Source organism: Brassica napus, chromosome C9 (genome assembly GCF_020379485.1).
Source record: "Brassica napus cultivar Da-Ae chromosome C9, Da-Ae, whole genome shotgun sequence".
NCBI lineage: Eukaryota > Viridiplantae > Streptophyta > Magnoliopsida > Brassicales > Brassicaceae > Brassica > Brassica napus.
Window position 1 is genome coordinate 26,328,015 of NC_063452.1, and position 22,113 is coordinate 26,350,127.

Sequence of the window (22,113 nt, forward strand, 5' to 3'; positions counted from 1 at the left end):
CCTTTTAGTATAGGTTAGATTCAAACTTGTGTCTTGATTATAATGATTCACCTTACATTGGTTTTTATTTGATGGTTAGGTTGATTCCAGCTCACTGAATGAAGAAAATGTTGAAGCCGTAGAAGATTTGGATGGTGGTTTGAAACTCCACATATATATATTTTGTGCTAATTATTATATTAATAGAATATTAGCTCATGTTTACTTTTATGTATCCAGTTTGAATCTTACATACAATATCTTGCAGGTCATGAGGAAGAGAAAGGAGTAATCCAGCAGGAGAATCGTTATCCTTGGGAGGGAAGTGATAGATTGTACCTATATGAAGAGGTGAGCACATCACAGATAGCTTTTGTTTTCAAGTGAATCCTTTTCAAGATTCTTATTGCTTGTTTTAATTTCTTATAACTGGAGCTGTATGTTTTTTTTTCAGATGCTTGGTAGGGTCTTCAACATTCTGCGTGAAAACAATCCGGACCTAACTGGAAATAGGCGTCGTACAGTTATGAGGCCTCCCCAAGTTCTTCGTGAGGGGACAAAGAAGACGGTCTTTGTCAACTTTATGGACCTTTGCAAAACGTATGAACAAACATTGTCTCTTCAAACTCACTAGATCGCATATCAGTTCTTGATGTTTATGTTTATGTATATGGCATGTTTTTTGTTCAGGATGCATCGACAACCAGATCATGTTATGGCGTTCTTGCTTTCTGAGTTGGGTACTAGTGGCTCACTTGATGGCCAGCAAAGGTTGGTTGTTAAAGGGAGGTTTGCACCCAAGAGCTTTGAAGCGAATCTGCGAAAATATGTCAGTAAGTAACTCTTCCTCTAATCTCAAGATCGGTTTTGAACTGTGCTGTAAGATTTCAGGGACTGGACCTAAGATTTTAGGAACTATAAACATTTTAGTATAGATCTTAATAATTATTTCATTCGGTTGTGCCCAGAATTTTAAGTGATATTCCTCTTCATTTGTAGATAACTATGTCATTTGCCATGGTTGCAAGAGCCCAGACACAAATCTTACAAAGGAGAATCGTCTCTTCTTTATGAGATGTGAACAGGTAAAAAAGCTCATTTGAAGACTTTACTTTTATTGCATCATCTTTGATGTCATATGTTATATCTGAGCAAGTGAATGAGTAATATATGTTATGGTTTTGGCAGTGTGGATCAGAACGATCTGTGGAACAGATCAAAGCTGGTTATGTTGCACTCGTTGGTAAAAGGAAGACTTGATGATACCAAAGAGGTTTAACCACTAAAGAATAAAGAGCAGTCTATGGAGTCCATGTTTTTTTTTTCTTCTTCAAACTTTCTAATAAGTATCTGTCACATACTTGTCTTGTCTTTTTGCTGAGTCTAATTATCACATTTTATTACAATAACTATAATGAATATAAACCAAATTACAAACACATCAAAAAAAACCGCATGCAATTGATAAACTGTTCAAGAAAATGATAACATAAGATTTATTTTCATAAAGTTTGACAAAGTGATTCACGATTTTTTTTTCAATCCAAAAGACTCGGAAGAGAGTTGGTTTGACACAAACAACACTTCAGCAAAGTTATCACAAAAACAACTCAATCAAACTTCAAAAGCTGTTGATGACAACACAACCAAAGAAAGACTTTCAACTCAACATAAGTTTTAAAAAGGAAGGGAAAAACATAGCTTATGGCATTGATTTTGATGAGAGGCTTTAGTGAAGCCTAGTCAGCTCTTCAACTTTCTTACACAACTCTTCCACCTGAACATTCATGGATTTAGATATCTCCTCCATCTTGTTCCTACTCAGATCCAGAAACGATTCGATCAAGTCCCCATCCAAGAAGTTCCTCGCCTCCACGGTTCTCTTCTCGTTATTAAACGATCTCCACTGCTCGTGGCTCAGTCCCCCTACTCCTTTGATCACTTTCCTCAAACTAGACTGCAACTTCTCCAAGAAAACATACTGTTCTTGAGGCAGTGAAGCAATCACTCCAATCATTCCATTGACTGTACCGAAAATAACAGTTGGGATCTGACCGATCTCTGAATCAGGCAGCCTCATCACTAGCGATCCATGGCAGAATCTGTTAACGAATTCCCCGAGGTGATACTCCCCAACTACTTCTAACCTCCCTCGTTCTTCATCAGTAGCACCTTCACTGTTCTTCTTCACCGTTAACAGATTGAAATTGTTCTCAGCGCCAAGGTAGGTATCATCATCGAGTATCTCAACAGCAGACATCCAGTTAGCATTGTAGTCCCGAGCTCGTTCCTCAATTGCACCTTCCTCGTGCTTTAAAACAAACAACAACAGAAAAAAAGCTCAAGAATTAGACATCCAAAGCTACTGTTTTTGAGCACAGATTTGATATACAACTAAGTTAATGTACCTTATAGATCAGCAAGGAGATCGATTTCATGAGATCACCAACAACGATAAAGTCTCCACGGGTCTGTACATAGAGAGCTAGAATGTGTCCGTGATGTCCACATTCAGACTGCAATTCACGAGTGCCATCATCACGCAGCATCCACTTGTATAACTGAATCTTCTGATTGATAGCAGCAAGAAGCTTTCCATTAAAGGCATTGAGAGAGTACACAGCTCCTTTGGTTTCTTTCTCAGCGATAAGTTGCAGTTTCGCATCCTCTACTATAAATACCAATATCCTTCCCTGCATTCACAAAACACAAGTTACAAGAATAACTTTTTGACTTGAGAGTGATGATGTCTCGAAGAAAGATGATACCTTGGTTGGCTCGTTTTCTTCCGGTAAAACATATGCGGTTCCAACACAGTAATAGACATTCTTGTCGTCGGTGAAGGAGCAGCTTAGTATGGAGCAAGCGTATTCAAACGCATCCAAGGGATAAGTTGACATAAACTCGAAAGATTGGTCGTCCAACAGACGAACAAAATGCATTTCAGATTCTTCAGCATTCGTCTGGTTTCCCAAACTGCAGATACCAAATGTACGTGTCTGTTCCTGATGGCAGATTCGACGAGCATGCTCTCCCAGAGGAATAGTGCGTATGTGAAGCTTCTGAATATCATCAATGGTTCCAATCGTGAGTTCACCTTCCCTGGCAATCGCCAAACTGTTGTTCACAAGAGAGAACCAACTCATTAATTTGAAACCGAACAGCAAAAATGAAAGGATTTTTAGTTTACCTGTCGGGAAAAGCAGCAGAGTTGAAAGGACACATATAACTAACTTCTTTAAGATTGACATTGCTGTATAACAGCTTCTTGTTGCTGCTATAGATTACAGTTGGTCTATCTGATGCAGCGAAGACATGTGTGGCGCTTTTAGATGAAAACGTACGCAAAGTTATCGGCTGAGTCCCAAGTGATACTTTCTTTCTGTCTTTCAATTGACCAGTAGTTGTGTCCAACTGGAAGTTCAAAAGATGACCATCTCCGAGAGCACAGAGCAAGTAAGATATCTGCAACATAACAATATGTTAAATTCTACCACTCGGTTCTGAAGTAATGTTCAATGGAATCATACCCCTTCGAATGAACAGAGAAGAACAGAACGGGGAATGATCTCTCCTCCTAGTTGCTCTTTTGTAATAAGAGTCAGTTCTGGCAGGGAAAAAATCCTGACGCTTATATCTGTCCACATCCCAACCGAAGCTAGCTGACTGTAGTTAGGATTGTCGCCGATGGGGTTGATGTCAAGGCAAGAAACCTCGTACTCAAGAACAGTATGTTGCACTTCTGTCAATTTCCCATCTCCAATTTCTAGATAAACCAAATGCCCACCTCCAGTCGCCAGAAGAACCTACCACGCAAATAAAGCATCCATTTAAAAATGCTCGTTCAAAAATGGCTTAGATACAATGAAACAAGCTGTTAAAGCAAGCCTAGGATGAAAAGACAAACCTGGCTGGCATTTGCGGTTGCAACATTAACAGTGAATCCAGCTGGGGCATGCCACTCATTCCGCAATTCTCTAGTTGTAGAGCTGACTAGTCTAACAGAATTTGAGGTAACCTGATCAAGAGGAGACAGCAGTTAATTCAAGCTCATGACCAGAGAAGTGTTTTATAGACAGGAAAGTAAGCTACAACAGCTATCAAATACATTGATTGTCCTAAAGCACTAGGAAAAAAACTTGCCTGTACAAGCTGATTGTACACAGCATCATGGCAAAATAAAGTCTGGACTTGAGACATGAAGCCCTCAATCTCAGTTTCTTCCAGTTCATCCTCAAGGTTCATGGCTAATATGCGAGTTTCACTGATAAAGCTAACCACGAGGAATGTGTCGAAGGCTTCATCAACTGAAGATTTCAACGACCACATTCCCTTGATGCCTTCAAGTTCCACAGACGCCTGCAATACAGCGGAGTTTTAAGGTAGAAACTAGATAAGAAAAAAAGAACATACAAGACATTGGGATTTCGTGATATAAATCAAACCTGTTCATTGATTCCTATGCCATTGCGAACTATGCGGAGGGAACCATCCTTAAATGCCCCAGAACAAGTTACAACCTGACCTTGCCCTTGTCTCTCGAGGTCGACTACACAGAAGTCGACAATAGGCCCCAGGTTGGTATACCTCTCCAAGACTTCTACATATGAGCCTTTCGCATCAGGATGTAGATTTAGCTTTACTAGCTGCAAGTGGAAAATCAAACAGGGAAACACTCAGATAGTTATTTGAATTCTTCTAGAAACCAGAGAAAATAAACGTCAAATCTTTCTTTTACATCCTACATGAACAAATTAAGCAAAAATAGTTCAGACCATAATTATTTTTAACACACCTGAGAATCGCCATAGCTTGAGCCGACAAAGACAACGGCATTGTCAAGGTATGATATAGTGGATGCAATAGACGTTTCACCCAGGAGCTCAATTTTTAGGCCAGTGACCCTTCAGATACAAATAAAAGCAGTATATGCACAAAGTAAATAAATTGAGAAGAGCTTTCAATTGTTTAGAATATAGAAAGGTGTCGCAGTTAGTAGAGTTACTTTTCTTTCTCGTGTGTTATAACAAGCAGGTGAACCAGTCCAGCATGGTCACCAAGAAGATACCTAGAGCCATCGACATCAACTCTTCCATATGCTTTAGTGATGGACTGGAGACGAAAATGGAAGGTCACATAACAAACTCAGATAATAGTAAGAAGGTTACTCGAAGAAATCTCAGACAACTATTTATAAAATCAGGTGAGATCACAAGAAAGAACTTACAGGTCGTATTGGTATTGCTTTGAATGCATTAGCACTGCAATAGACAATTGTTTCTTCACCAATGATAAGGACGCCACAGAGAGGTGGTGGTACGGGAATCAGTAAGTCAGCACCATTGTCGAGATTGTTCTGTGACCATGGACCCTCGACAAAATCCTTATCTTTTAGAGAGACTTCATATGTTTTAACATGACGAGCATCTTTGTTGTCCTGTGAAAACAAACATTAGCTAGTCCCACCGGAGTTGTTTAATTAAAAAAAAAACAAAAAAAGTTAGTCCCACCGGAGAATATTCTAGACTGCATCACACAAATCAGATTACATCAATAAATAGGACTCTAAGTAACAAAAAAAAATAGAAGAAAAGATCTTTAAGCAGCTACCACTTAAATAAATAGAGTAAAGTTACTTTTCTTAAACTCCATCAACTAGCAACAGTATATATATATTAACCAACTGCACAAGTGATCTTTCTACATTGAAATCTAGTAAGACTTGAAAACAAAGAACAGGTTTGGTTTTAAATGCATGTACAGAGAATCAGAGATTATTCCATAGCACAGTCATGTTAAGATATTTCCACACCTGATAAAGTACTGCAATTGTGGGTTTCGCACATCCAAACAGGAACTTGATATCCAGAACCTGCAACTCCTCCAGCCTGAAATTTAGGCACCACACTCAATATATCAAAAATGTCCACAGAATAACGATACCGTAAAGAGTCAAGAGAACAGAGTCTATTAAGGATTTTCGAAACTATCTGACGCATGGAAACAAAGGACCACTAGGAGACACACAAAGGTGACGTTAGAATGCAATATGCTAACTGAGTAAAACAGCACCTGATATTAAAAGCTTCCTTGAGCTGTCCCTTATTGTCAAATGGTATAACCTAAAAGAAAAACCAAAGAAACAGAACGAATCATCATATATGGTATAAGTAAGAGATTATATATAATTCAGTAAACGAGCACACATCTATATAAGATAAGAATATACCTTGAACAAGCCGTCATACAGGTGGAGTCCAATTAATCTACAATCTGGATCTATTATGCCAATCTACAAGAAAAGTTTCGAAACAGTAGTAAGCTAAATGCCAGCCAATCCTTAATGACAACACATGTTGTTTAATGAAGGAAAGTAGAGGATTTCAGCACTCTGAAATTCACAGTGCAACGAGACATCATTCATTACCTGACCATTGTCTGTTGGTCGGCCTATACGATCAGAAACATCCCCCATTGCTCTGAAAAAATGTCAACACATCATATTCAGCAGGATTGATTATTGATAACATCAACTAGTTAGAGCAAGGATGATCATAAAATGAAAGACAAGTAACACAACTGGATGCTGAAAATTTGGAAAGCCTACCTTGTGACAAGCTCGGAGGACTCAGCATCCCATTGAAGAACACAGAATTTGTGTCTCTCAGTTACGATGAACAAAAAGTCTTGTGTTTCGCCCTGCAAAGAGTAACTTACTAATAAGACCATGATAAGAGAACACGATAAGAGTTGTATATATATATATATACTCACATGGGGCCTGAACAACTCCAAAGTAGCAATCCTTCCATATATAGGAACATCCAGCATAGGCTGCAAGTTAAGCACATCCAGCAGAAAGTTATATTACTAACAAAACAAAAGGATGGCAACAAAGAGTTTTAAATTCATACTTTAAAGACTAAAATGAAAAACAAGATAGCAACTTCTCCTTGTTAATAGAAGGGTAATCAATATAAGGCTGAGATGTAAGTAGTACCTGAAGGCCTTGTGGGGTAAGCAAATGGATCTCAATTCGAGTACATTTCCTGCAACCAGATCAACACCTCTGTCAAACAAACCATATAATGGATCTGATCGAACAGATGATACAACTTTGCTGAGTCAAGAAGAAATGATAATAACTCTCAAACAAATTTACGAAAGTGCTAGCAACCCTCCATATCCAAAAAGGCACAATCTTTATGTTTATTAGTGAGCCCTCTTCAAGATTTAAGTTAGTGAAGACTTGAGAACAATAATGAGAATCGAGCAGTGACTGAATCTGAGCTTCCTTTGAAAACCCTAAACCTCAAAATTAACAGCTTGCTTCTATACCAAAAGGGGAACCTAAATTGATGAGAAAGAGAGGAAGGAGGAGAGTTCGTACGCGACGATGAGGTTGAGCTCTTGGGGACTGGTGAAGTTTCCGACGCACGAGTGAGTGACACTGGTGGGCTTGTGAGCCGTGACGACGTAGTTCCATGAGCTCATCTTCTTCTTCTTATGGATTCACTGTCTACTACGCGAGGTCTTTCCCGCCTCTGATTCGGGAGAAGCTTCTGGATTTCTCTAAGACGAGTTTTGGGGATTTTAACGAAGGAGAAAGAGAGAGAGAGAGAGAGAAACAATGAGAAAGAAAAGCGAAGAACCAAGAAGAAACAACACCCCGTCGACACTGACGGCCGGTTCGGTATACATTAGATGTATGGCTCGGTTGGGTTAGGTTTGGTATATAATATCTGAGTTATGGAGTGGTATAATATATTTGAGATGTTATTCGTAATTTTTAAAATTTTAATTGATTAAGACAAGTTTACTAGTTTTCAAATTTAACGTGTGAAATTTAAGTAGTACCTGTAAATTTTGGAGGTTTTTCTTGAGATTTAGGCTTTTATGTTTCCATAAAATTTCTTCTGAAATCAAATTCAATAATAAATATGAGTAAATATATCACATCATTTTAAATTATTATTTAAAAATCATATAACTAATAATACACGATTTTAATAAAAAAATTCAAACATGAAACAATTAATACTAAGCTTTGTTAAGATTTTTAAATTCAATAAAATACATAAATAACTCAATAGTTATATTTTGAACAAAAAAAAAACTCAATAGTTATATTATTATTATTTTTTTAAAAGAACTTAAAACAAAACAAACAAAATTATTAGATTGACCATATATTACTTCGGTTTCATGTAATACAAACTTGAGAAATAAATACCAAAATTTTATAAACCGGATTAAGCACCAAACTTACAACGATTCTCCGGTTCGGCATGCCATATAGGATGGTTTCCGGTTAGTCTTCAGCTCAAAAAAAAAAATTGTAACTAAAGGCCCAAGTTTCCGTAGCCTACAATAAAGCGAACTTGTAGAATGGGCTCAAGATAGAGTAGCTAGTTAATGGGCCGTGTCTGTCCGGTACGACCCGATTCCTAAAGAAAACCTAGGTTTTGTAATAGCGAAGCGGAAGATTTCAAAGCTGTGAACTTTCCGACCAAAAGTGTTTTGTCTTGCTCCACCGTCGCCGCTAAACCCTGAAGCTAACCTTAAACCCTTGTTGAGCTCTCCTGCTTTAGCTGAGGGAAGAATGAAGTACACGAAAGGTGGAAGCATCAAGAGAGGCGGTAAAAAGGGTTCGAATGACAGGGATCCATTCTTCGAGCAAGAGACGAAGAAACGCAGGAAAGTCGGTTACGATGACGAAGACATCGAGTCTATTGAATCCGACGCCGAAGAGAACGGCTTTGCGGAAGATAAGAGAGAAGCTAATGAACCTGAGGATGAAGATGAGTTTGCCGATGAGACGGCGGGAGAAAAACGGAAGAGACTAGCGGAAGCGTTGCTGAAACGAACCAGGGAAGCAAGGCAGAGAGAGCGTGAAGAACGTGATGATGATGAAGACGATGATGAGGAAGATGATGATATTGTCAAGACTTTGATGAAGAAACAGCAGGAGGACAGTGGTAGGGTGCGAAGAGCCATTGCATCGAGGTAATGAATCAAAGCAATGATCTTCCCGTTTTATTACATTTTTCTAAGATTGGTTATGGTTATAAAGTTTAAGCCTTTTTGTAATGAGTCAGGGTTCAGGAGCCACTTAGCAGCGATGGGTTTAGTGTTATAGTCAAGCACAGGCATTCTGTTGTGTCGGTTGCTCTGTCTGATGACGACGCTAGAGGCTTCTCAGCTTCGAAAGACGGTACTATCCTCCACTGGGACGTCTCCTCTGGGGAAAAGGAGATATACAAATGGCCAAGCGATGAGACTCTCAAGTCTCATGGGATGAAAGTGAGGGAGCCTCGGAATAAGAAACACAGCAGGGCGACTCTTGCTTTAGCTGTTAGCTCGGACGGTCGTTACTTGGCTACTGGAGGAGTTGATCGTCATATTCATATATGGGACGTGCGGACCAGAGAACATGTCCAGGTAATAATGATAAGATCCCGTTTTTTTTTGTTTTGTGGTGGTTGTCTTACTCTCAGCTTCTTATAATCATGTTTCCACAGGCCTTTCCAGGTCACAGGAATACAGTTTCGTGTCTATGTTTCAGAAACGGGTCTACGGAGCTCTATTCCGGTTCGTTTGATCGTAGTGTCAAGGCGTGGAATGTAGAAGATAAAGCTTTTGTACAGGACAGTTTTGGACACCAGGATGATGTCCTAGCCATCGATGCGCTAAGGAAGGAGCGTGCAATTTCGGTTGGAAGAGACAGGACCATGCAATTACACAAGGTGAAGAATAGTATTTTTTTTCATCATCATATTGGTTTCTGGTGTACTGTATTTGAAAGTCTTGTTTATATGATTATAATAGATGCCTGAGCAAGCTCGTATGATGTACCGTGCACCTGCATCGTCTCTTGAGAGCTGCTGTTTCATCAGCGATACTGAGTACCTGTCTGGTTCGGATAACGGAACTGTTGCTCTCTGGGGCATGTTGAAAAAGAAACCGATATTTCTCCTTAAAAATGAACATTCCCTTGTAGCTGATGGAATCACCACTAATGGTAAATTCCTTTCTAACATTGCAGCATATAGTAGTTAGAGAGACAATTTTCTATTGTTTCATCTCAGCTGTCTTGATTCCTTTTATTCTATTTTTTTAAACAAAAACAGAAAATGGTGATCATAATAATGTGGAGTATAATAACTCATGCACAGCAAGTTCTTGGGTCAGTTCGGTTGCTGTTTGTAGAGGTAGTGATCTTGCTGCATCTGGAGCTGGTAATGGTTTTGTGCATTTGATGGCTGTTGAAGCAACTGCCCTTCGACCTTTATTCAAGCTTTCTCTGGTAAAAAATTATTTCCTTATGTTTTATGTGTTGTATTGATTCTAGTGCAAATCGAAAAGCATTTCACTTCTTCAAGCAATAATCTCACGTTGCCTTTTAATATCTTACAGTCTGGATATGTGAATTCTATGGCTTTTGCAAAATCCGGCAAGTTTCTGATCGCCGGTGTTGGACAGGTATTTGATCCTCTCTTATCTTCCGTCTTTCTTTGTTCTTTGTTTTGTGTTTGTGTTTGAATGCTAATCTGAAACCGTTGAATGTTGATATGGCAGGAAACGAGATTTGGAAGATGGGGATGCATAAAGTCTGCGCAGAACGGCGTCGCTATACATCCCTTGAGGCTGTCATAAGAATTTCGGGAGGGTTGTTACTTACATTTTTTACTTGCTACAAGCGGTTGGTCTAATCTTGAAGTTATGTAAAGACCTATAAGTCTTTTAAGCTCTCCCTTCTTGTTTGTTTTGTTTTGTTTTGTTGTACCCATTGCTCTTTATACAATAGAGAGAATTTTTTACGTTTTTTGAGGTGCTGATGAATCAAAGTCGGGTAAAAATTAATCGAAGAAAAATTATTAAACCAGAGATACAAAGCCTTGAACATTTATTACGGTCCGAACACAGCTTTAAGAAAATCTTTATCGAGAGCCAGACAGCCTATAAAAGTCAGCGTTTGCAAAAAGTAAGAAAAAAAAAACAAGCTGCATGAACGATTACTCTATCTTTAAGCTTGGGAAGTCTAGAAACAGTTTCTTAAGTTTCTGTCAATAGCACTTCTCAAATGTCTCTCAGTCTCGGTTCTGTTCCATTCTGAATATAGAATCAACTGGATGACAGAAAAAAAACAGCAGGGAATTGATTAGGAAAAGTCTGAACAAATATCCAAACATACGTAGAGTATCACAAGATGAGGACTTGAAACAAACAAGAAAAATGCAAACATTGTATAACTAAACAAGAACATATAAAGCAAAGAAAAAAAGATTAAATAATGATCACTTGCATAAGACTAAAAGTCTATATGGAAAGAAGCACACAGGGTTACAATTTCACTTTGGAAACACCAACTTCGGGGAAAACAAGTGTGTGATTCTCATTCATCTACTTGCTACATGAAATTTGTTTTCAATCAATCGATAATATGAAATCTAGCTAACCATCAATTTTGACATAGACGCCAGCTTTAACATTAAATATCAGCATACTACACTACTAACCATCAATCCTGAACAAACGGTTAATGCTCATCTCCAAAGCAAAAACAAGAGCGTAGATGGCATACTGACAAAACCTCCACCCTTTTTATACGTTTTCTAAAAAAGAGTACACCCACGAAAGCTTTGACATCAGATATCAATAAAACTAAGCAAAAATCCTAAAGCTCATCTCCAAAGCAAAAACAAGAGCAATGATGGCATTTTGACAAAATCTCAAACCTTCTCATACATTTTCTACAACAAAGTACACCCAAGGGCCAAGACGCCAGCATTAACATCAGATCTCAGTACTACTAATCATCAAGCCTAAACAAACGGTCAAAGATGGCATTGGCATATTCACATAATCTCTAACCTTTTTTATACATTTTCTACAACACTGTACACGCAAGGTGCCATATTTAACATCAGATATCAACATACTATTAACCATCAATCCTAAACAATCGGTTAAAGCTCATCTCCAAAGCAAAACAAAAAAGAGCAAAGATGGCATATTCACATAATCTTCAACCTTTTTAAACATTTTGTACTACAAAGTACACCCAAGACGCCAGCTTTAACATCAGATATCAATACTATAAACCATCAATCCTAACAAACAGTTAACCTCATCTCCAAAGCAAAAGAAAGAGAAAATATGGCATATTCAGAAAATCTTCATCCCTTTTAATACAATTTCCACAACACAGTACACCAAGACGCCAGCTTTAACATCAGATATCATCATATCAGTACGACTAACCATCAACCCTAAAGCAAAAAACAAGAGAAAAGATGACAAAATCTATAGCCTTTCTATACATTTACTACACCAAAGTACACCTAAAGACGACAGCTTTAACATTAAATATCAAAATACCACTAACTATGAATCCTAAACAAGTGATAAAGCTGATTCCAAAGCAAAAGGAAGAGCAAAGCCAGGTCTTTCTGAACCAGTGAAGATAAATCCTAAATCATGAATGATAGCATAAGAAGAAAGCTCTAACCTTTAAAAACGAATCATCTCAACTTCTCTTTACTCGAGCTCTTCTTCGCCGCGTCCATAACCTTCTCAAGATACCCTTCAATCGGCGGCGTTAGCGTAGCCATACCTCGATTCGCCGGAAACGGCGTCAAATCAGGCTCCAACGCCGCCATCTTCAGCTTCTCCGGCAACGCCTCGACCGCCGCATTCTTCATATTCAGCAGCACAGTCTCCGCCGCCCTCCTCTCTCTGTGCTCCCTCATCAGCACCTTACTGTTCTCCTTCGCGAGCCTCTCCCCGTCCTCCGCCGTCACCTTGTACTTCACCAGCTCGTCGGCGCTAAAGATCCCCAGCGAGACGTAATCCAATCCCGCGGTCCCGATGCGCATCGGCTCGTCGGTGTTGATCCCCATCGCGGCGGCTCCTCCTTTCTTCTGAATCTCCATGTCGCGCTGCTTGTCCTTGCTGATCAGGCCTAGCTTCTCGCGCTGGGCCTCGCGCTCGGCCTCTTTGGGGGTTAGGGAGCGAACGGGACAGGGAGCGTTTAGGCATTGCTCGTAGAGCTTTTGCTTTTCGTCGGAGATTCGTCCTTTGCCTTTGACGGCTTCCTCTCCCTCTCCGGATGCGGCGGGGCTTTTGCCGCCGCCGCCTTTCTTGGTGGAGAGCTTGTTACGCTTCAGTGGCTGGCCTGTTTTCAGCTTGGCTTTTCCTTTGGGGGTTCCCCCGGCGGAGCATCTCTGGATGAGGTTGTAGGTCAGTGATTCGATGATCGGTTTTGGTCTTGTGATTCGGATCATGGTGAGGTTGTGATTCACACTCGGGAGCTTTCGTCCGAAATGGTGTTTGCGCAGTAGGGAGGATTTAGGGTTTTGACTTCGACTGTGAAAGAGGAGAGCTCGATATTAAACGACGTCGTTGTTTGAGTAAAAGAAATAAAGAATGATGTCACGAGACTGTTATTTCAGGTGAAATCAAAGGTACTTTTGTCATTTTATTTCTCGGTTGGATTCCATCTGAATTAAAACCGACTTTTGGTACAATTTCTATTCGGTTCTAGTTCTATTCGATTTTGGTAGGTCTTGACATTTATGATTAAACTGTAAATTAAATTATCAAATTTATTTGAATTAAAAAGGAAAATTTTCATTATTGCACAAAACCGAAAACCAAACCAAATACAAAATCTTTCTTACTACGGTTTGATTGAAAACTTAATACTCAAACCGTATGTGAACCTTAACCAAGGCACGTAGCAACAACTCAACCTTCCAAATACAAATCATTTGATGAATAACAATACAATTCAAGCGACACAGCTACAAAACGAAGCTATCTTAGAGTCTTTACCATCCATACAAAATGGATCACCACAAGATTTTATTCAATTGCAGAAATGTAAGAAAAACACAGTGAGAGACACCATTACACAAATCAATACACCTCAACATGCCATTGCTTGTTCTTCCTAAGCTGAGAAAGCTTCTGCTCCCAGCTCTCACCTCTCTCCTCCGCAACTCGCTTAAGCGTATCTTGAATCCCAGGCATCATTCCTTTAAGCCCACAAAAGTAAATATGAGCTCCATCATCCAAAAGCTTGAAGATCTCATCACTATACTCCTCAATCTTGTCCTGCACATACATCTTCCCTCCTTTCTTGTTCTTCTCTTCTCTGCTCAGCGCCTTATCATACCTGAAATTCTCAGGGTAGTCCTTGAGGTAGCTTGAGAACTCTTCATCGTAGAGAAGACTGTCCGAGTTAGCCACACCGAGGAAGAGCCACGCGAGTCCATCAAACTTGAATGTAGGAACGTCCTCCATGAACATACGACGCAAGTACCCTCTGAATGGAGCTACTCCGGTTCCGGTAGCAATCATTATGTGAGTAGCTTTTGGATCTTCTTCAGGCAAAAGCATTACCTTTCCAGATGGACCTGTGATTTGGACCTTATCTCCAGGTTTAGCATTGCACAAGAAGTTACTACAGACACCAGCTTTGGAAGGATCTTCTTTTCCAGTCTCTGGATCATAGTACTGAGCTCGGCGAACGCATAAGCTAGCCGTCTTGCCATCAAAAGAATCACCATATCTCGTTGATGCAATAGAATAAAGGCGAACATTGTGAGGAGCACCTGGTTTCTTAGGATTCTCACCCTACGGAAAGCAAAACAGCAATGCATTTATAAGCAAACAGAAGCTTAGAAACAAAAGAGACACAACACAGTACTTACAGGAGGGATCACTCCATAGCTCTGCCCTTCCCAATAAGGAACCTTCCCATCATGATCAATCACAATGTGGCAAGTCTCTCCAGGTGCTTGTGAACCAACGATTCTCTCAACCGAAACTATCTTTGCCGTGTAAGGCTCCTTGGGCCTGTACAAGTTTATAGGAGTCTCCTTGGGATCTTCAAGCTCTAGAGGAGTAACCGAGACTTTGGATCTGCTTGCTTGCTGCTGAAGTGACATACATACTGTTGACCGTTTCTTCAAACTCAGTTTCCTAGATACCGTATCTAATCTCAGAAGAGGACCACATGACTTCTCAGTGAAGCTCACACTTTGCACCTGAGACAGAATCGAAAAAAGTCAACGCTTACCACACACTAATGGTGGATTTTTTTTAAAAAAACTGAGCTCCTTCCACTTCCTAGACACCTCTCAAAGGATTCAAATATTCAAGTCTCAACAGAAACAAAATCAGGGTTTTGTTATCTTCTGCTACTAAAGACTGTACCTTTCAATACCCAGTTCACTACAAGTCAACATTAGTACAAAATCCACCAAAAGAAACACAAAGACAACAACATTTCAGGACCATCTAAAGCATCTGAAACAACAACATGGTTCGGTAAAATTAATTAATCAAGATAAGTTTTGTTCACCTTAATCATAGATCGGCTCGACCCATCAATTCCAATAGGAAGTGCAACAGACATCTGAAATCAAAACCAAAACTTTAGTTAAATCAGCAAATATGCAAGGAAGTAAAAGAGTTTATAATGACAAAAACAAAGAACCTGAGAAAGAGGAGTTGAGAGAGCCATGGTGATGAGAGGAATAAGAATTTGGATTATGAATTAGATCGCAAATCGAGAGAGGATGAATGAGGAGCAGAAGAAGGAGATGTTTAATAGTGAAAGGGGTGAGGAGAAGAAAGATCCTTTCAAGGCCCAGAAAAGACACAAAACAGGCCACTGTCTGCAAATTTTCAATTGGTTGGCTCCTCGGGACAGTGGATCTCGGTAGGCAGAATATTGTTTCATTATTGCTTAATTCTTTGTAATTTTGGCTTTGATAATAATTTTTTTAATATTGATAATTGTTTTACTATTGCTTTTCATCTTCTTTTTTTTTTAGTTTTTGTTTAGATCTATCTTGTGATCCTGAAATTTTTTGATTTTTACCGGCTTCTGATTCTGGAATGAAAGTATTCTTTAACGATTTAAATGTTTGTACAATCCTACCTCACAGTGGATTCTCTCATTAACTCGGAATCCCGAACATGAAATTTACAGGCAATCAGTGCTTTGATGGATCCTCATGATGTAAACATTATAGAAAGTATACTTTTAAGTAGAAATCAGATGGAAGATAGAAATGGATGACATTTCACTAACAATGAGAAATACTCGGTTCAATCGGGTTATCAAGTGGAACGGGTCTATCCTGATAGGGAAAAACCACCAGAATTTAATGGTCCCACAGTGGATATACTAAAAGCTTTCTGCTGGAAAGTGCGGTGCCCCCCTCCCCCCCCCCCCGAAGATACAACATTTCTTATGGCAAATCTTTTCAGGATGTATAGCGGTAATGAAAAATCTACAAAGGAGAGGAATACAAGGGGATATATGTTGTGCTCGATGTGGAGACCCGGAGGAATCAATAAACCATGTATTTTTTTAATGTCCTCCAGCACGTCAAGTATGGACTTTATCTAAGATACCATCGAATCCTAATATTTTTCCTATTAGTTCATTTTTCGCCAACATGGATCATCTATTTTGGAGAGTCAATCCAAGGATGGATGACCACCAATTTGCATGGATATTATGGTATATATGGAAAGGTCGGAATAACAAAGTGTTTAGTAATCTGAATATTGATCCAAGGGACACACTGAAAATAGCAGAATTGGAATCAACACTTTGGGCTGAGGCACAGGTAGTAAATGATCAAACGAGGGAGCATCAGGTACAGAACAGACCCACAATACCGACTTCAGGACGATGGTGCTTCATAGATGGTTCTTGGAAAGACAAGGACTTATTTTCAAGGCATGGCTGGTATAGCACTTTACAGGGTTTTGATGGTTTGCTAGGGGCAGAGAATGTAAGGGCATGTCTTTCACCTCTACATTCGGAGGTGGAGGCATTAATTTGGGCAATGAAATGTATGAAGAATTTAAGACAGTTTCAGGTTACGTTTGCAACGGATTATTCTCAATTGGTGAAGATGGTTTCGGAACCAGAAGAATGGCTAGCATTTGGAAGTTACCTGGAAGACATTAAGCTTTTAAAAAGAAGTTTCTTCAACTCAGACATCGTTCATGTACCCCGGATGGAGAACCTACGGGCGGATAGCTTAGCACGCAGTGTTAGGAAACAACCGTCTTTCGTCGTTCACATGGATGTGGACAGAGGCGAACCTACGTGGAGTAATAGGGTGTTATATGACACAGGTTAAATTATATAATTGTACTTTTAGCACGTATTGTTGAAGATTTTGGTAGATCAGTTGGTTACATAATTCATCTACTGACACACCATAACTCAAGTTCGGCACTACATGTAGTGCATTTTTTAATTTGTTTTCTCTGATTGTTGTTTTATTGGGCCAAAACCAGTATTTTATGACCATCCTAAAATGAGATCATGGATCCGCCATTGGATGCGAAGTTACCAATTTGGTTTATAGAGTCAACATGAGTCTATAAATGTTTGTTGCCAAAAAAAAAAATATATATATATATATAATTTTTAGATGCCAAAAAAAAAATTGTTTTACTATTGGTACAAGAAAGAAAAACACTTGATTTTCTTTTTGGGTTTTACTTCTAGGTTTTCCCCTTTTTCCACCAAATTCTCGGTATAATAAATTATGCAAATTTCAATCTTCGTAAGAAAATAAGAAAACTAACTCATGTATGTTACAATTCCAAAGCCAATTTTGAAAGTTCAAAATTACAATTTCAGAGATCTTTACAGAAAAAGAGCTTAGTAAGTTGCATGGGAATGAATAATTGCATATTTGCATCTATTTTTTTGTTTTAGCAAAAGTTATCAAATATATTGGAAAAAAAACAGTAAACCATTTTCTGGCGAGGAAATGGTAAATTACCAATGGCCACACGTTAGGAATATCTAAATGTAGTTGGATTTGAACTCAGTTTAGCGACGCTGAAACTTCATACTACCACCCGACCACTAACGCGTGGTTATTTATGATAGGATAATCTAACACTAAATTTAACTCAACAAAAGTCCATACCGAACAAAGTAAATTTGAAATATTTATGGTCAAGGCTAGGTGACCAAACTGCCTCACGGATCTCATAAAATATTTTTGAGTTCGGAGAACTGTTACAAAAAAACAGAGAACTGTTACAAAAAAAAACAGAGAACAATCAGGAGGATAACTCCAAATGCCCCGTACCCTCTTAAAACCATTCCCACTACCCCCTCTCAATTCATACTACCCTTTTTTCTTTGCATTCTCCAATTTAGCCTTTACATTTAATTTTCCAATTAAATAAACCAACCAGCCATAAATAAATCCCCATAAATTAGATTTCCAACCACCTCACCCCACAGACAACCTTAACCAATTAAATCACTCAATCCACTCTCTTTCTTCTTCCCCAAACGTTCGTTTGTTTTCTCATCTTCCATTGTTGAAATTTAAAGCTCAAAAAGAAGGTATTTCTTGTTCGTTTTTGATGGTTTTTAAATGAATATCATTAAAATGAAGTTTCTTTCATGGGTGATAAAAAAAATGTATTTGATGTAATTTTCGTGAGTTTAAAAATGTTTTTTTCATAAATGTGTTTTTGGATTTCTTCATTTTATGTCCGTTTTTGATGAATTCTTTTTGTAGAATACCATTAAAATGAAGCATATATCATGGGTATGTAAATGATGTAAGATTAGATGGAAATTCATAGAGATTGGAAACAAATTTGAAAGTTGTGTTTAGGTTTAAACTTTGTTGAGCAAAAAAAAAGTTTAAATTTTGTTTGTGGGGGACTCTGTGGGTCCGTAGTATAGTAGGATGTTTTAATGGTCGTAAATCTGATAGTAGTGGTATAATCAGAACAATGTGTCATTAAAAAGTAGATTGTTTCTTAAAATGAAAATTTCTGGGTACTACTAAGGCAACTGTATTACTATGGCCAAGTAGTGTTACTAATACTACTTGTATTACTATGTAGACAAGTTCGACTGGAATTACTGGTATTACTATATTAGATAATAGTAGTGAAATGAATTAATATTAGTAATAGAAGGATGTACGATATGAAAAGTAATTTGTATTTCTTAATAATAATAATTCTAATGATAATGCTATTATATTTCAGGAAAAATGCAAAATCCACATTGCACAATCATTTGTTTTGATTATGAAGGATATTATATGAAGGATGAGGCTGAAATAAAATGGATCTCGGGCGATGATGAAGGAGGAGATGAAATTCACACGATTGTGTTGAAAAAATCATTGGAGGAGGTCACTTATTCTGATTTGGTTGAGCGTATTTGCAGAAAGATAAAGGTAGCTGAATCTAAGGTGGAAGTGAAAATTAGTTATTTTCCAATGGTATTGTATTCGTACAAGCCATCATACATCTGGAATGAAGAAGACGTTTTTGGTTATCTACTGCAAATAAATCATGGGAAGTGTAGAAGTGTTCTACATGTGGAGTTCAGCAATGAAGATGTGCAACTTTCAAAAGAGGATGATGAAACTGATGTCTACGTCGTCTATCTGATAGAGAGGCTACTGATATAGAGGCTGGTGATGAAGATGGTACTGAGAATGATGCAACTGATTACGAAGGTACTGGTGGTGTTCTCACTTTTCACGAAGACATTGAGATGCATGATGGTGTCTACCAGCCACGGGATGATGGTATGAATTTGGTTTTAGGTCAGGAATTTAGAACCAAGGAGGCAGCAAAAGTTCATATTCAGACGGCTTCACGTCAGAATTGTTTTGAGTTTGATATAATTAAGTCGGATACTAAGAGATTTGTGCTTAAATGCCGAGGAGCCAAAGAAGGCTGCCAGTGGTTTGTGCGAGTTGCAAAGTTAAAGAATTCAGATCTTTGGATGGTTAGAAGTTACATCAAGCAGCATACATGTTCTGTTGTTACTGATATAGAGGCTGGTGATGAAGATGGTACAGAGAATGATGCAACTGGTAATGAAGGTACTGGTGGTGTGCTCACTGTTCCTGGAGACATTGAGATGCATGAGAATGTCACGGAAAGAGATGAGCATGTGTTTGAAGATACAGAAGTAATACCACGAGTTGTCTATCAGCCACGAGATGATGGTACGAGTTTGGTTTTAGGTCAAGAATTTAGAACCAAGGAGGCAGCAAAAGTCCATATTCAGACGGCTTCACATCAGCAATGTTTTGAGCTTGATATAATTAAGTCGGATACTAAGAGATTTGTGCTTAAATGTCGAGGAGCCAAAGACGGCTGCAAGTGGTTTGTGCGAGTTGCAAAGTTAGAGAATACAGATCTTTGGACGGTTAGAAGTTACATCAATCAGCATACTTGTTCTGTTGTTACTACAAGAACACTGCCTGATAGAAGGAAGGGCACAACACAAATCGTTGCATCTGTTTTGGCTCAAGATTATCCTGGTACATTTGACACACCAGTTCCCAAAGTTCTGATCGATTTGGTTCATCGAAGGGTTGGTGTGCATGTATCATACACCTCAGCATGGAGAGGAAAAAGAGAAGCTGCTAATGAAGTGCGAGGAAGTCCAGAAGAGAGTTTTACTTTATTATATTGTTATATGCACATGCTGGAGCAGACGAATATTGGCACAAGAACTCGTGTGGTAGTGGATGAGGCCCAAAAATTTAAGTATCTGTTTTTTGCGTTGGGAGCTAGCATAGAAGGGTTCAGTGCGATGAGGAAAGTCCTCATTGTGGATGGAACACATCTCAAGAATGTTTATGGTGGAGTTCTCCTTGTTGCCACTGCTCAGGATCCTGATCATCACCACTACCCAATTGTGTTTGGTGTAGCAGATGGTGAGAATGATGAAAGCTGGATATGGTTTATGGAACAGTTGAAATCAGTGATATCCGATGTCACGGGATTGGTATTTCTTTCAGATAGAAACAAAAGCTTGATCAAGTCAGTACGTCTAGTGTTCCCTGAGGCCGGACATGGGTATTGTATATGACATTTGTCTCAGAATGTTAAAAGCCACGTCCATAAAAACAAAGATACTTGTGCGTTCAAGTTTAGAGAATGCGCACACGCTTATACGGAGGCTGAGTTCAAGTACATTTATCATGCTTTTCGTAGGAAGTATCCTAGTGCAGCAGTGTATCTTGACAAAAGTGTTGAAGAGAAGAAATGGGCTAGATGTTACTTCAGAGGAGATAGGTACAATGTTGACACCACCAATTCAGTAGAATCTTTTAATGGTGTTATTAAGGAAGCGAGAAAGTACACTTTACTACCAATGTTTGATGTTATTATTGCAAAAAATGTCTGAATGATTTAACACCCATAGGAAGGAGGCAGCCGAGATACCATACACACTGAAGCTTGTGCCTATTTTGGAAACCGAAATGTCTAAAAGATGTGTTGCAGCGGGGTTTCTTACGGTTGACGAGTTAAACAACTTCCATCTTGAGTACAGTGTGCATGGTACTGACGGCAAGGTTTATACTGTTGATATGGCTAGGAATACTTGCTTCTGTGAGCAATTTGATAAAGACAAATACCCTTGTGTGCATGGAGTTGCTGCTGCCACATTCATGACTGAGGCAGTGGGAAGGGAACTCCATCTATCTGAGTATTGTTCAAAATACTATTTGGTGGAGCAATGGGCTTTGGCTTATCACAGGACCATATATCTTGTTCCTCATATGTCTGATTGGGTTATACCAGAAGATGTTAGAGCAAAGAAAATATTTCCTCCAGATTTTGAAACGAAGAAAGGAAAACCACAACAAACAAGATTTCCATCAGTTGGAGAATCTCGTGGAAGAGGAAAAAGAGGCAGATGGGGAGCTAGAGGCAGAGGGGAAGCTAGGGGCAGAGGCAGAGCCAGAGGAGGAGGTATAGCATCGTATTTCGAATGTGGAAGTGGTTCAGGTTCGGGAACTACTTAGAACTACTCATAACTTCTATGTGTAGTATTGACTACTAGTATTAGTCGGAACTACTATGTATAATATGGACTACTCAGAACTACTTAGAACTTCTATTTGTAATATGGACTACTTAGAACTACTTAAAACTACTATTTGTATTATGCATGTTTCTTAAAAACTTATATTTTCGTCTTATTATTTGTTTTTATCAGATGTAATTTTTATTGGTTGTATTTATATGTCTAAATATGTGTTTATTTATCAAATTAGACATTAAAAACTATAAATTTCATAAGTCCAT

At 38.7% G+C, this 22,113-nt stretch overlaps 6 protein-coding genes across 6 annotated transcripts; 3 read left to right on the forward strand and 3 right to left on the reverse strand.

Moving 5' to 3' along the window:
* The first annotated feature begins 24 nt into the window (after positions 1-24).
* On the forward strand, positions 25-1,349 carry LOC125592821 (eukaryotic translation initiation factor 2 subunit beta-like). The gene is made up of 4 exons (XM_048768251.1): positions 25-330; positions 434-812; positions 979-1,064; positions 1,168-1,349. Exons 2-4 carry the CDS (start codon positions 632-634, stop codon positions 1,237-1,239), a joined length of 339 nt encoding a protein of 112 aa, XP_048624208.1. The 5' UTR covers positions 25-330; positions 434-631; the 3' UTR covers positions 1,240-1,349.
* Positions 1,350-1,449: 100 nt separating this feature from the next.
* Positions 1,450-7,634, reverse strand: LOC125592820 (DNA damage-binding protein 1a-like). The gene is made up of 19 exons (XM_048768250.1): positions 7,370-7,634; positions 6,980-7,028; positions 6,754-6,813; positions 6,587-6,678; positions 6,407-6,458; positions 6,209-6,271; positions 6,052-6,101; positions 5,792-5,867; positions 5,207-5,416; positions 4,985-5,091; positions 4,775-4,883; positions 4,425-4,625; positions 4,123-4,338; positions 3,887-3,997; positions 3,510-3,785; positions 3,170-3,444; positions 2,748-3,096; positions 2,388-2,672; positions 1,450-2,290 (listed from the first exon to the last, which is right to left on the reverse strand). The coding sequence occupies exons 1-19, from the start codon at positions 7,471-7,473 to the stop codon at positions 1,709-1,711; spliced, it is 3,267 nt and encodes a 1,088-aa protein (XP_048624207.1). The 5' UTR covers positions 7,474-7,634; the 3' UTR covers positions 1,450-1,708.
* An 822-nt stretch (positions 7,635-8,456) lies between these two features.
* LOC106406624 (U3 snoRNP-associated protein-like YAO) lies at positions 8,457-10,803 on the forward strand. Its single transcript, XM_013847318.3, has 7 exons — positions 8,457-8,985; positions 9,078-9,420; positions 9,501-9,725; positions 9,808-10,000; positions 10,110-10,285; positions 10,396-10,461; positions 10,558-10,803. Exons 1-7 carry the CDS (start codon positions 8,582-8,584, stop codon positions 10,633-10,635), a joined length of 1,485 nt encoding a protein of 494 aa, XP_013702772.1. The 5' UTR covers positions 8,457-8,581; the 3' UTR covers positions 10,636-10,803.
* Positions 10,804-10,838: 35 nt separating this feature from the next.
* LOC106369020 lies at positions 10,839-13,410 on the reverse strand. Its single transcript, XM_013809119.3, has 2 exons — positions 12,491-13,410; positions 10,839-11,107 (listed from the first exon to the last, which is right to left on the reverse strand). The coding sequence occupies exon 1, from the start codon at positions 13,263-13,265 to the stop codon at positions 12,504-12,506; it is 762 nt and encodes a 253-aa protein (XP_013664573.1). The 5' UTR covers positions 13,266-13,410; the 3' UTR covers positions 10,839-11,107; positions 12,491-12,503.
* Positions 13,411-13,718: 308 nt separating this feature from the next.
* On the reverse strand, positions 13,719-15,699 carry LOC106406499 (ferredoxin--NADP reductase, root isozyme 1, chloroplastic). The gene is made up of 4 exons (XM_013847179.3): positions 15,485-15,699; positions 15,350-15,403; positions 14,697-15,032; positions 13,719-14,619 (listed from the first exon to the last, which is right to left on the reverse strand). The coding sequence occupies exons 1-4, from the start codon at positions 15,509-15,511 to the stop codon at positions 13,900-13,902; spliced, it is 1,137 nt and encodes a 378-aa protein (XP_013702633.1). The 5' UTR covers positions 15,512-15,699; the 3' UTR covers positions 13,719-13,899.
* A 2,176-nt stretch (positions 15,700-17,875) lies between these two features.
* On the forward strand, positions 17,876-22,113 carry LOC106406498. The gene is made up of 2 exons (XM_048768252.1): positions 17,876-18,382; positions 19,042-22,113. The coding sequence occupies exon 2, from the start codon at positions 19,559-19,561 to the stop codon at positions 20,888-20,890; it is 1,332 nt and encodes a 443-aa protein (XP_048624209.1). The 5' UTR covers positions 17,876-18,382; positions 19,042-19,558; the 3' UTR covers positions 20,891-22,113.

What these genes read in the sequence shown, in the direction of transcription:
- LOC125592821 (XM_048768251.1), top strand. Translation starts at nt 632, where the DNA reads ATGTTTATGTTTATGTATATGGCATGTTTTTTGTTCAGGATGCATCGA. An exon ending in GAATCTGCGAAAATATGTCA is followed by an intron (nt 813 to 978) that starts GTAAGTAACTCT and finishes CTTCATTTGTAG; the next exon opens with ATAACTATGTCATTTGCCAT. An exon ending in TCTTTATGAGATGTGAACAG is followed by an intron (nt 1,065 to 1,167) that starts GTAAAAAAGCTC and finishes TGGTTTTGGCAG; the next exon opens with TGTGGATCAGAACGATCTGT.
- LOC125592820 (XM_048768250.1), bottom strand. Translation starts at nt 7,473, where the DNA reads ATGAGCTCATGGAACTACGTCGTCACGGCTCACAAGCCCACCAGTGTC. An exon ending in TGGAGTTGTTCAGGCCCCAT is followed by an intron (nt 6,679 to 6,753) that starts GTGAGTATATAT and finishes TACTCTTTGCAG; the next exon opens with GGCGAAACACAAGACTTTTT. An exon ending in CAACCGCAAATGCCAGCCAG is followed by an intron (nt 3,786 to 3,886) that starts GTTTGTCTTTTC and finishes TTTGCGTGGTAG; the next exon opens with GTTCTTCTGGCGACTGGAGG.
- LOC106406624 (XM_013847318.3), top strand. Translation starts at nt 8,582, where the DNA reads ATGAAGTACACGAAAGGTGGAAGCATCAAGAGAGGCGGTAAAAAGGGT. An exon ending in TGATGGAATCACCACTAATG is followed by an intron (nt 10,001 to 10,109) that starts GTAAATTCCTTT and finishes AAACAAAAACAG; the next exon opens with AAAATGGTGATCATAATAAT. An exon ending in CTTTATTCAAGCTTTCTCTG is followed by an intron (nt 10,286 to 10,395) that starts GTAAAAAATTAT and finishes AATATCTTACAG; the next exon opens with TCTGGATATGTGAATTCTAT.
- LOC106369020 (XM_013809119.3), bottom strand. Translation starts at nt 13,265, where the DNA reads ATGATCCGAATCACAAGACCAAAACCGATCATCGAATCACTGACCTAC.
- LOC106406499 (XM_013847179.3), bottom strand. Translation starts at nt 15,511, where the DNA reads ATGGCTCTCTCAACTCCTCTTTCTCAG. An exon ending in TCTCAACTCCTCTTTCTCAG is followed by an intron (nt 15,404 to 15,484) that starts GTTCTTTGTTTT and finishes TTTTGATTTCAG; the next exon opens with ATGTCTGTTGCACTTCCTAT. An exon ending in GCTATGGAGTGATCCCTCCT is followed by an intron (nt 14,620 to 14,696) that starts GTAAGTACTGTG and finishes TGCTTTCCGTAG; the next exon opens with GGTGAGAATCCTAAGAAACC.
- LOC106406498 (XM_048768252.1), top strand. Translation starts at nt 19,559, where the DNA reads ATGCATGATGGTGTCTACCAGCCACGGGATGATGGTATGAATTTGGTT.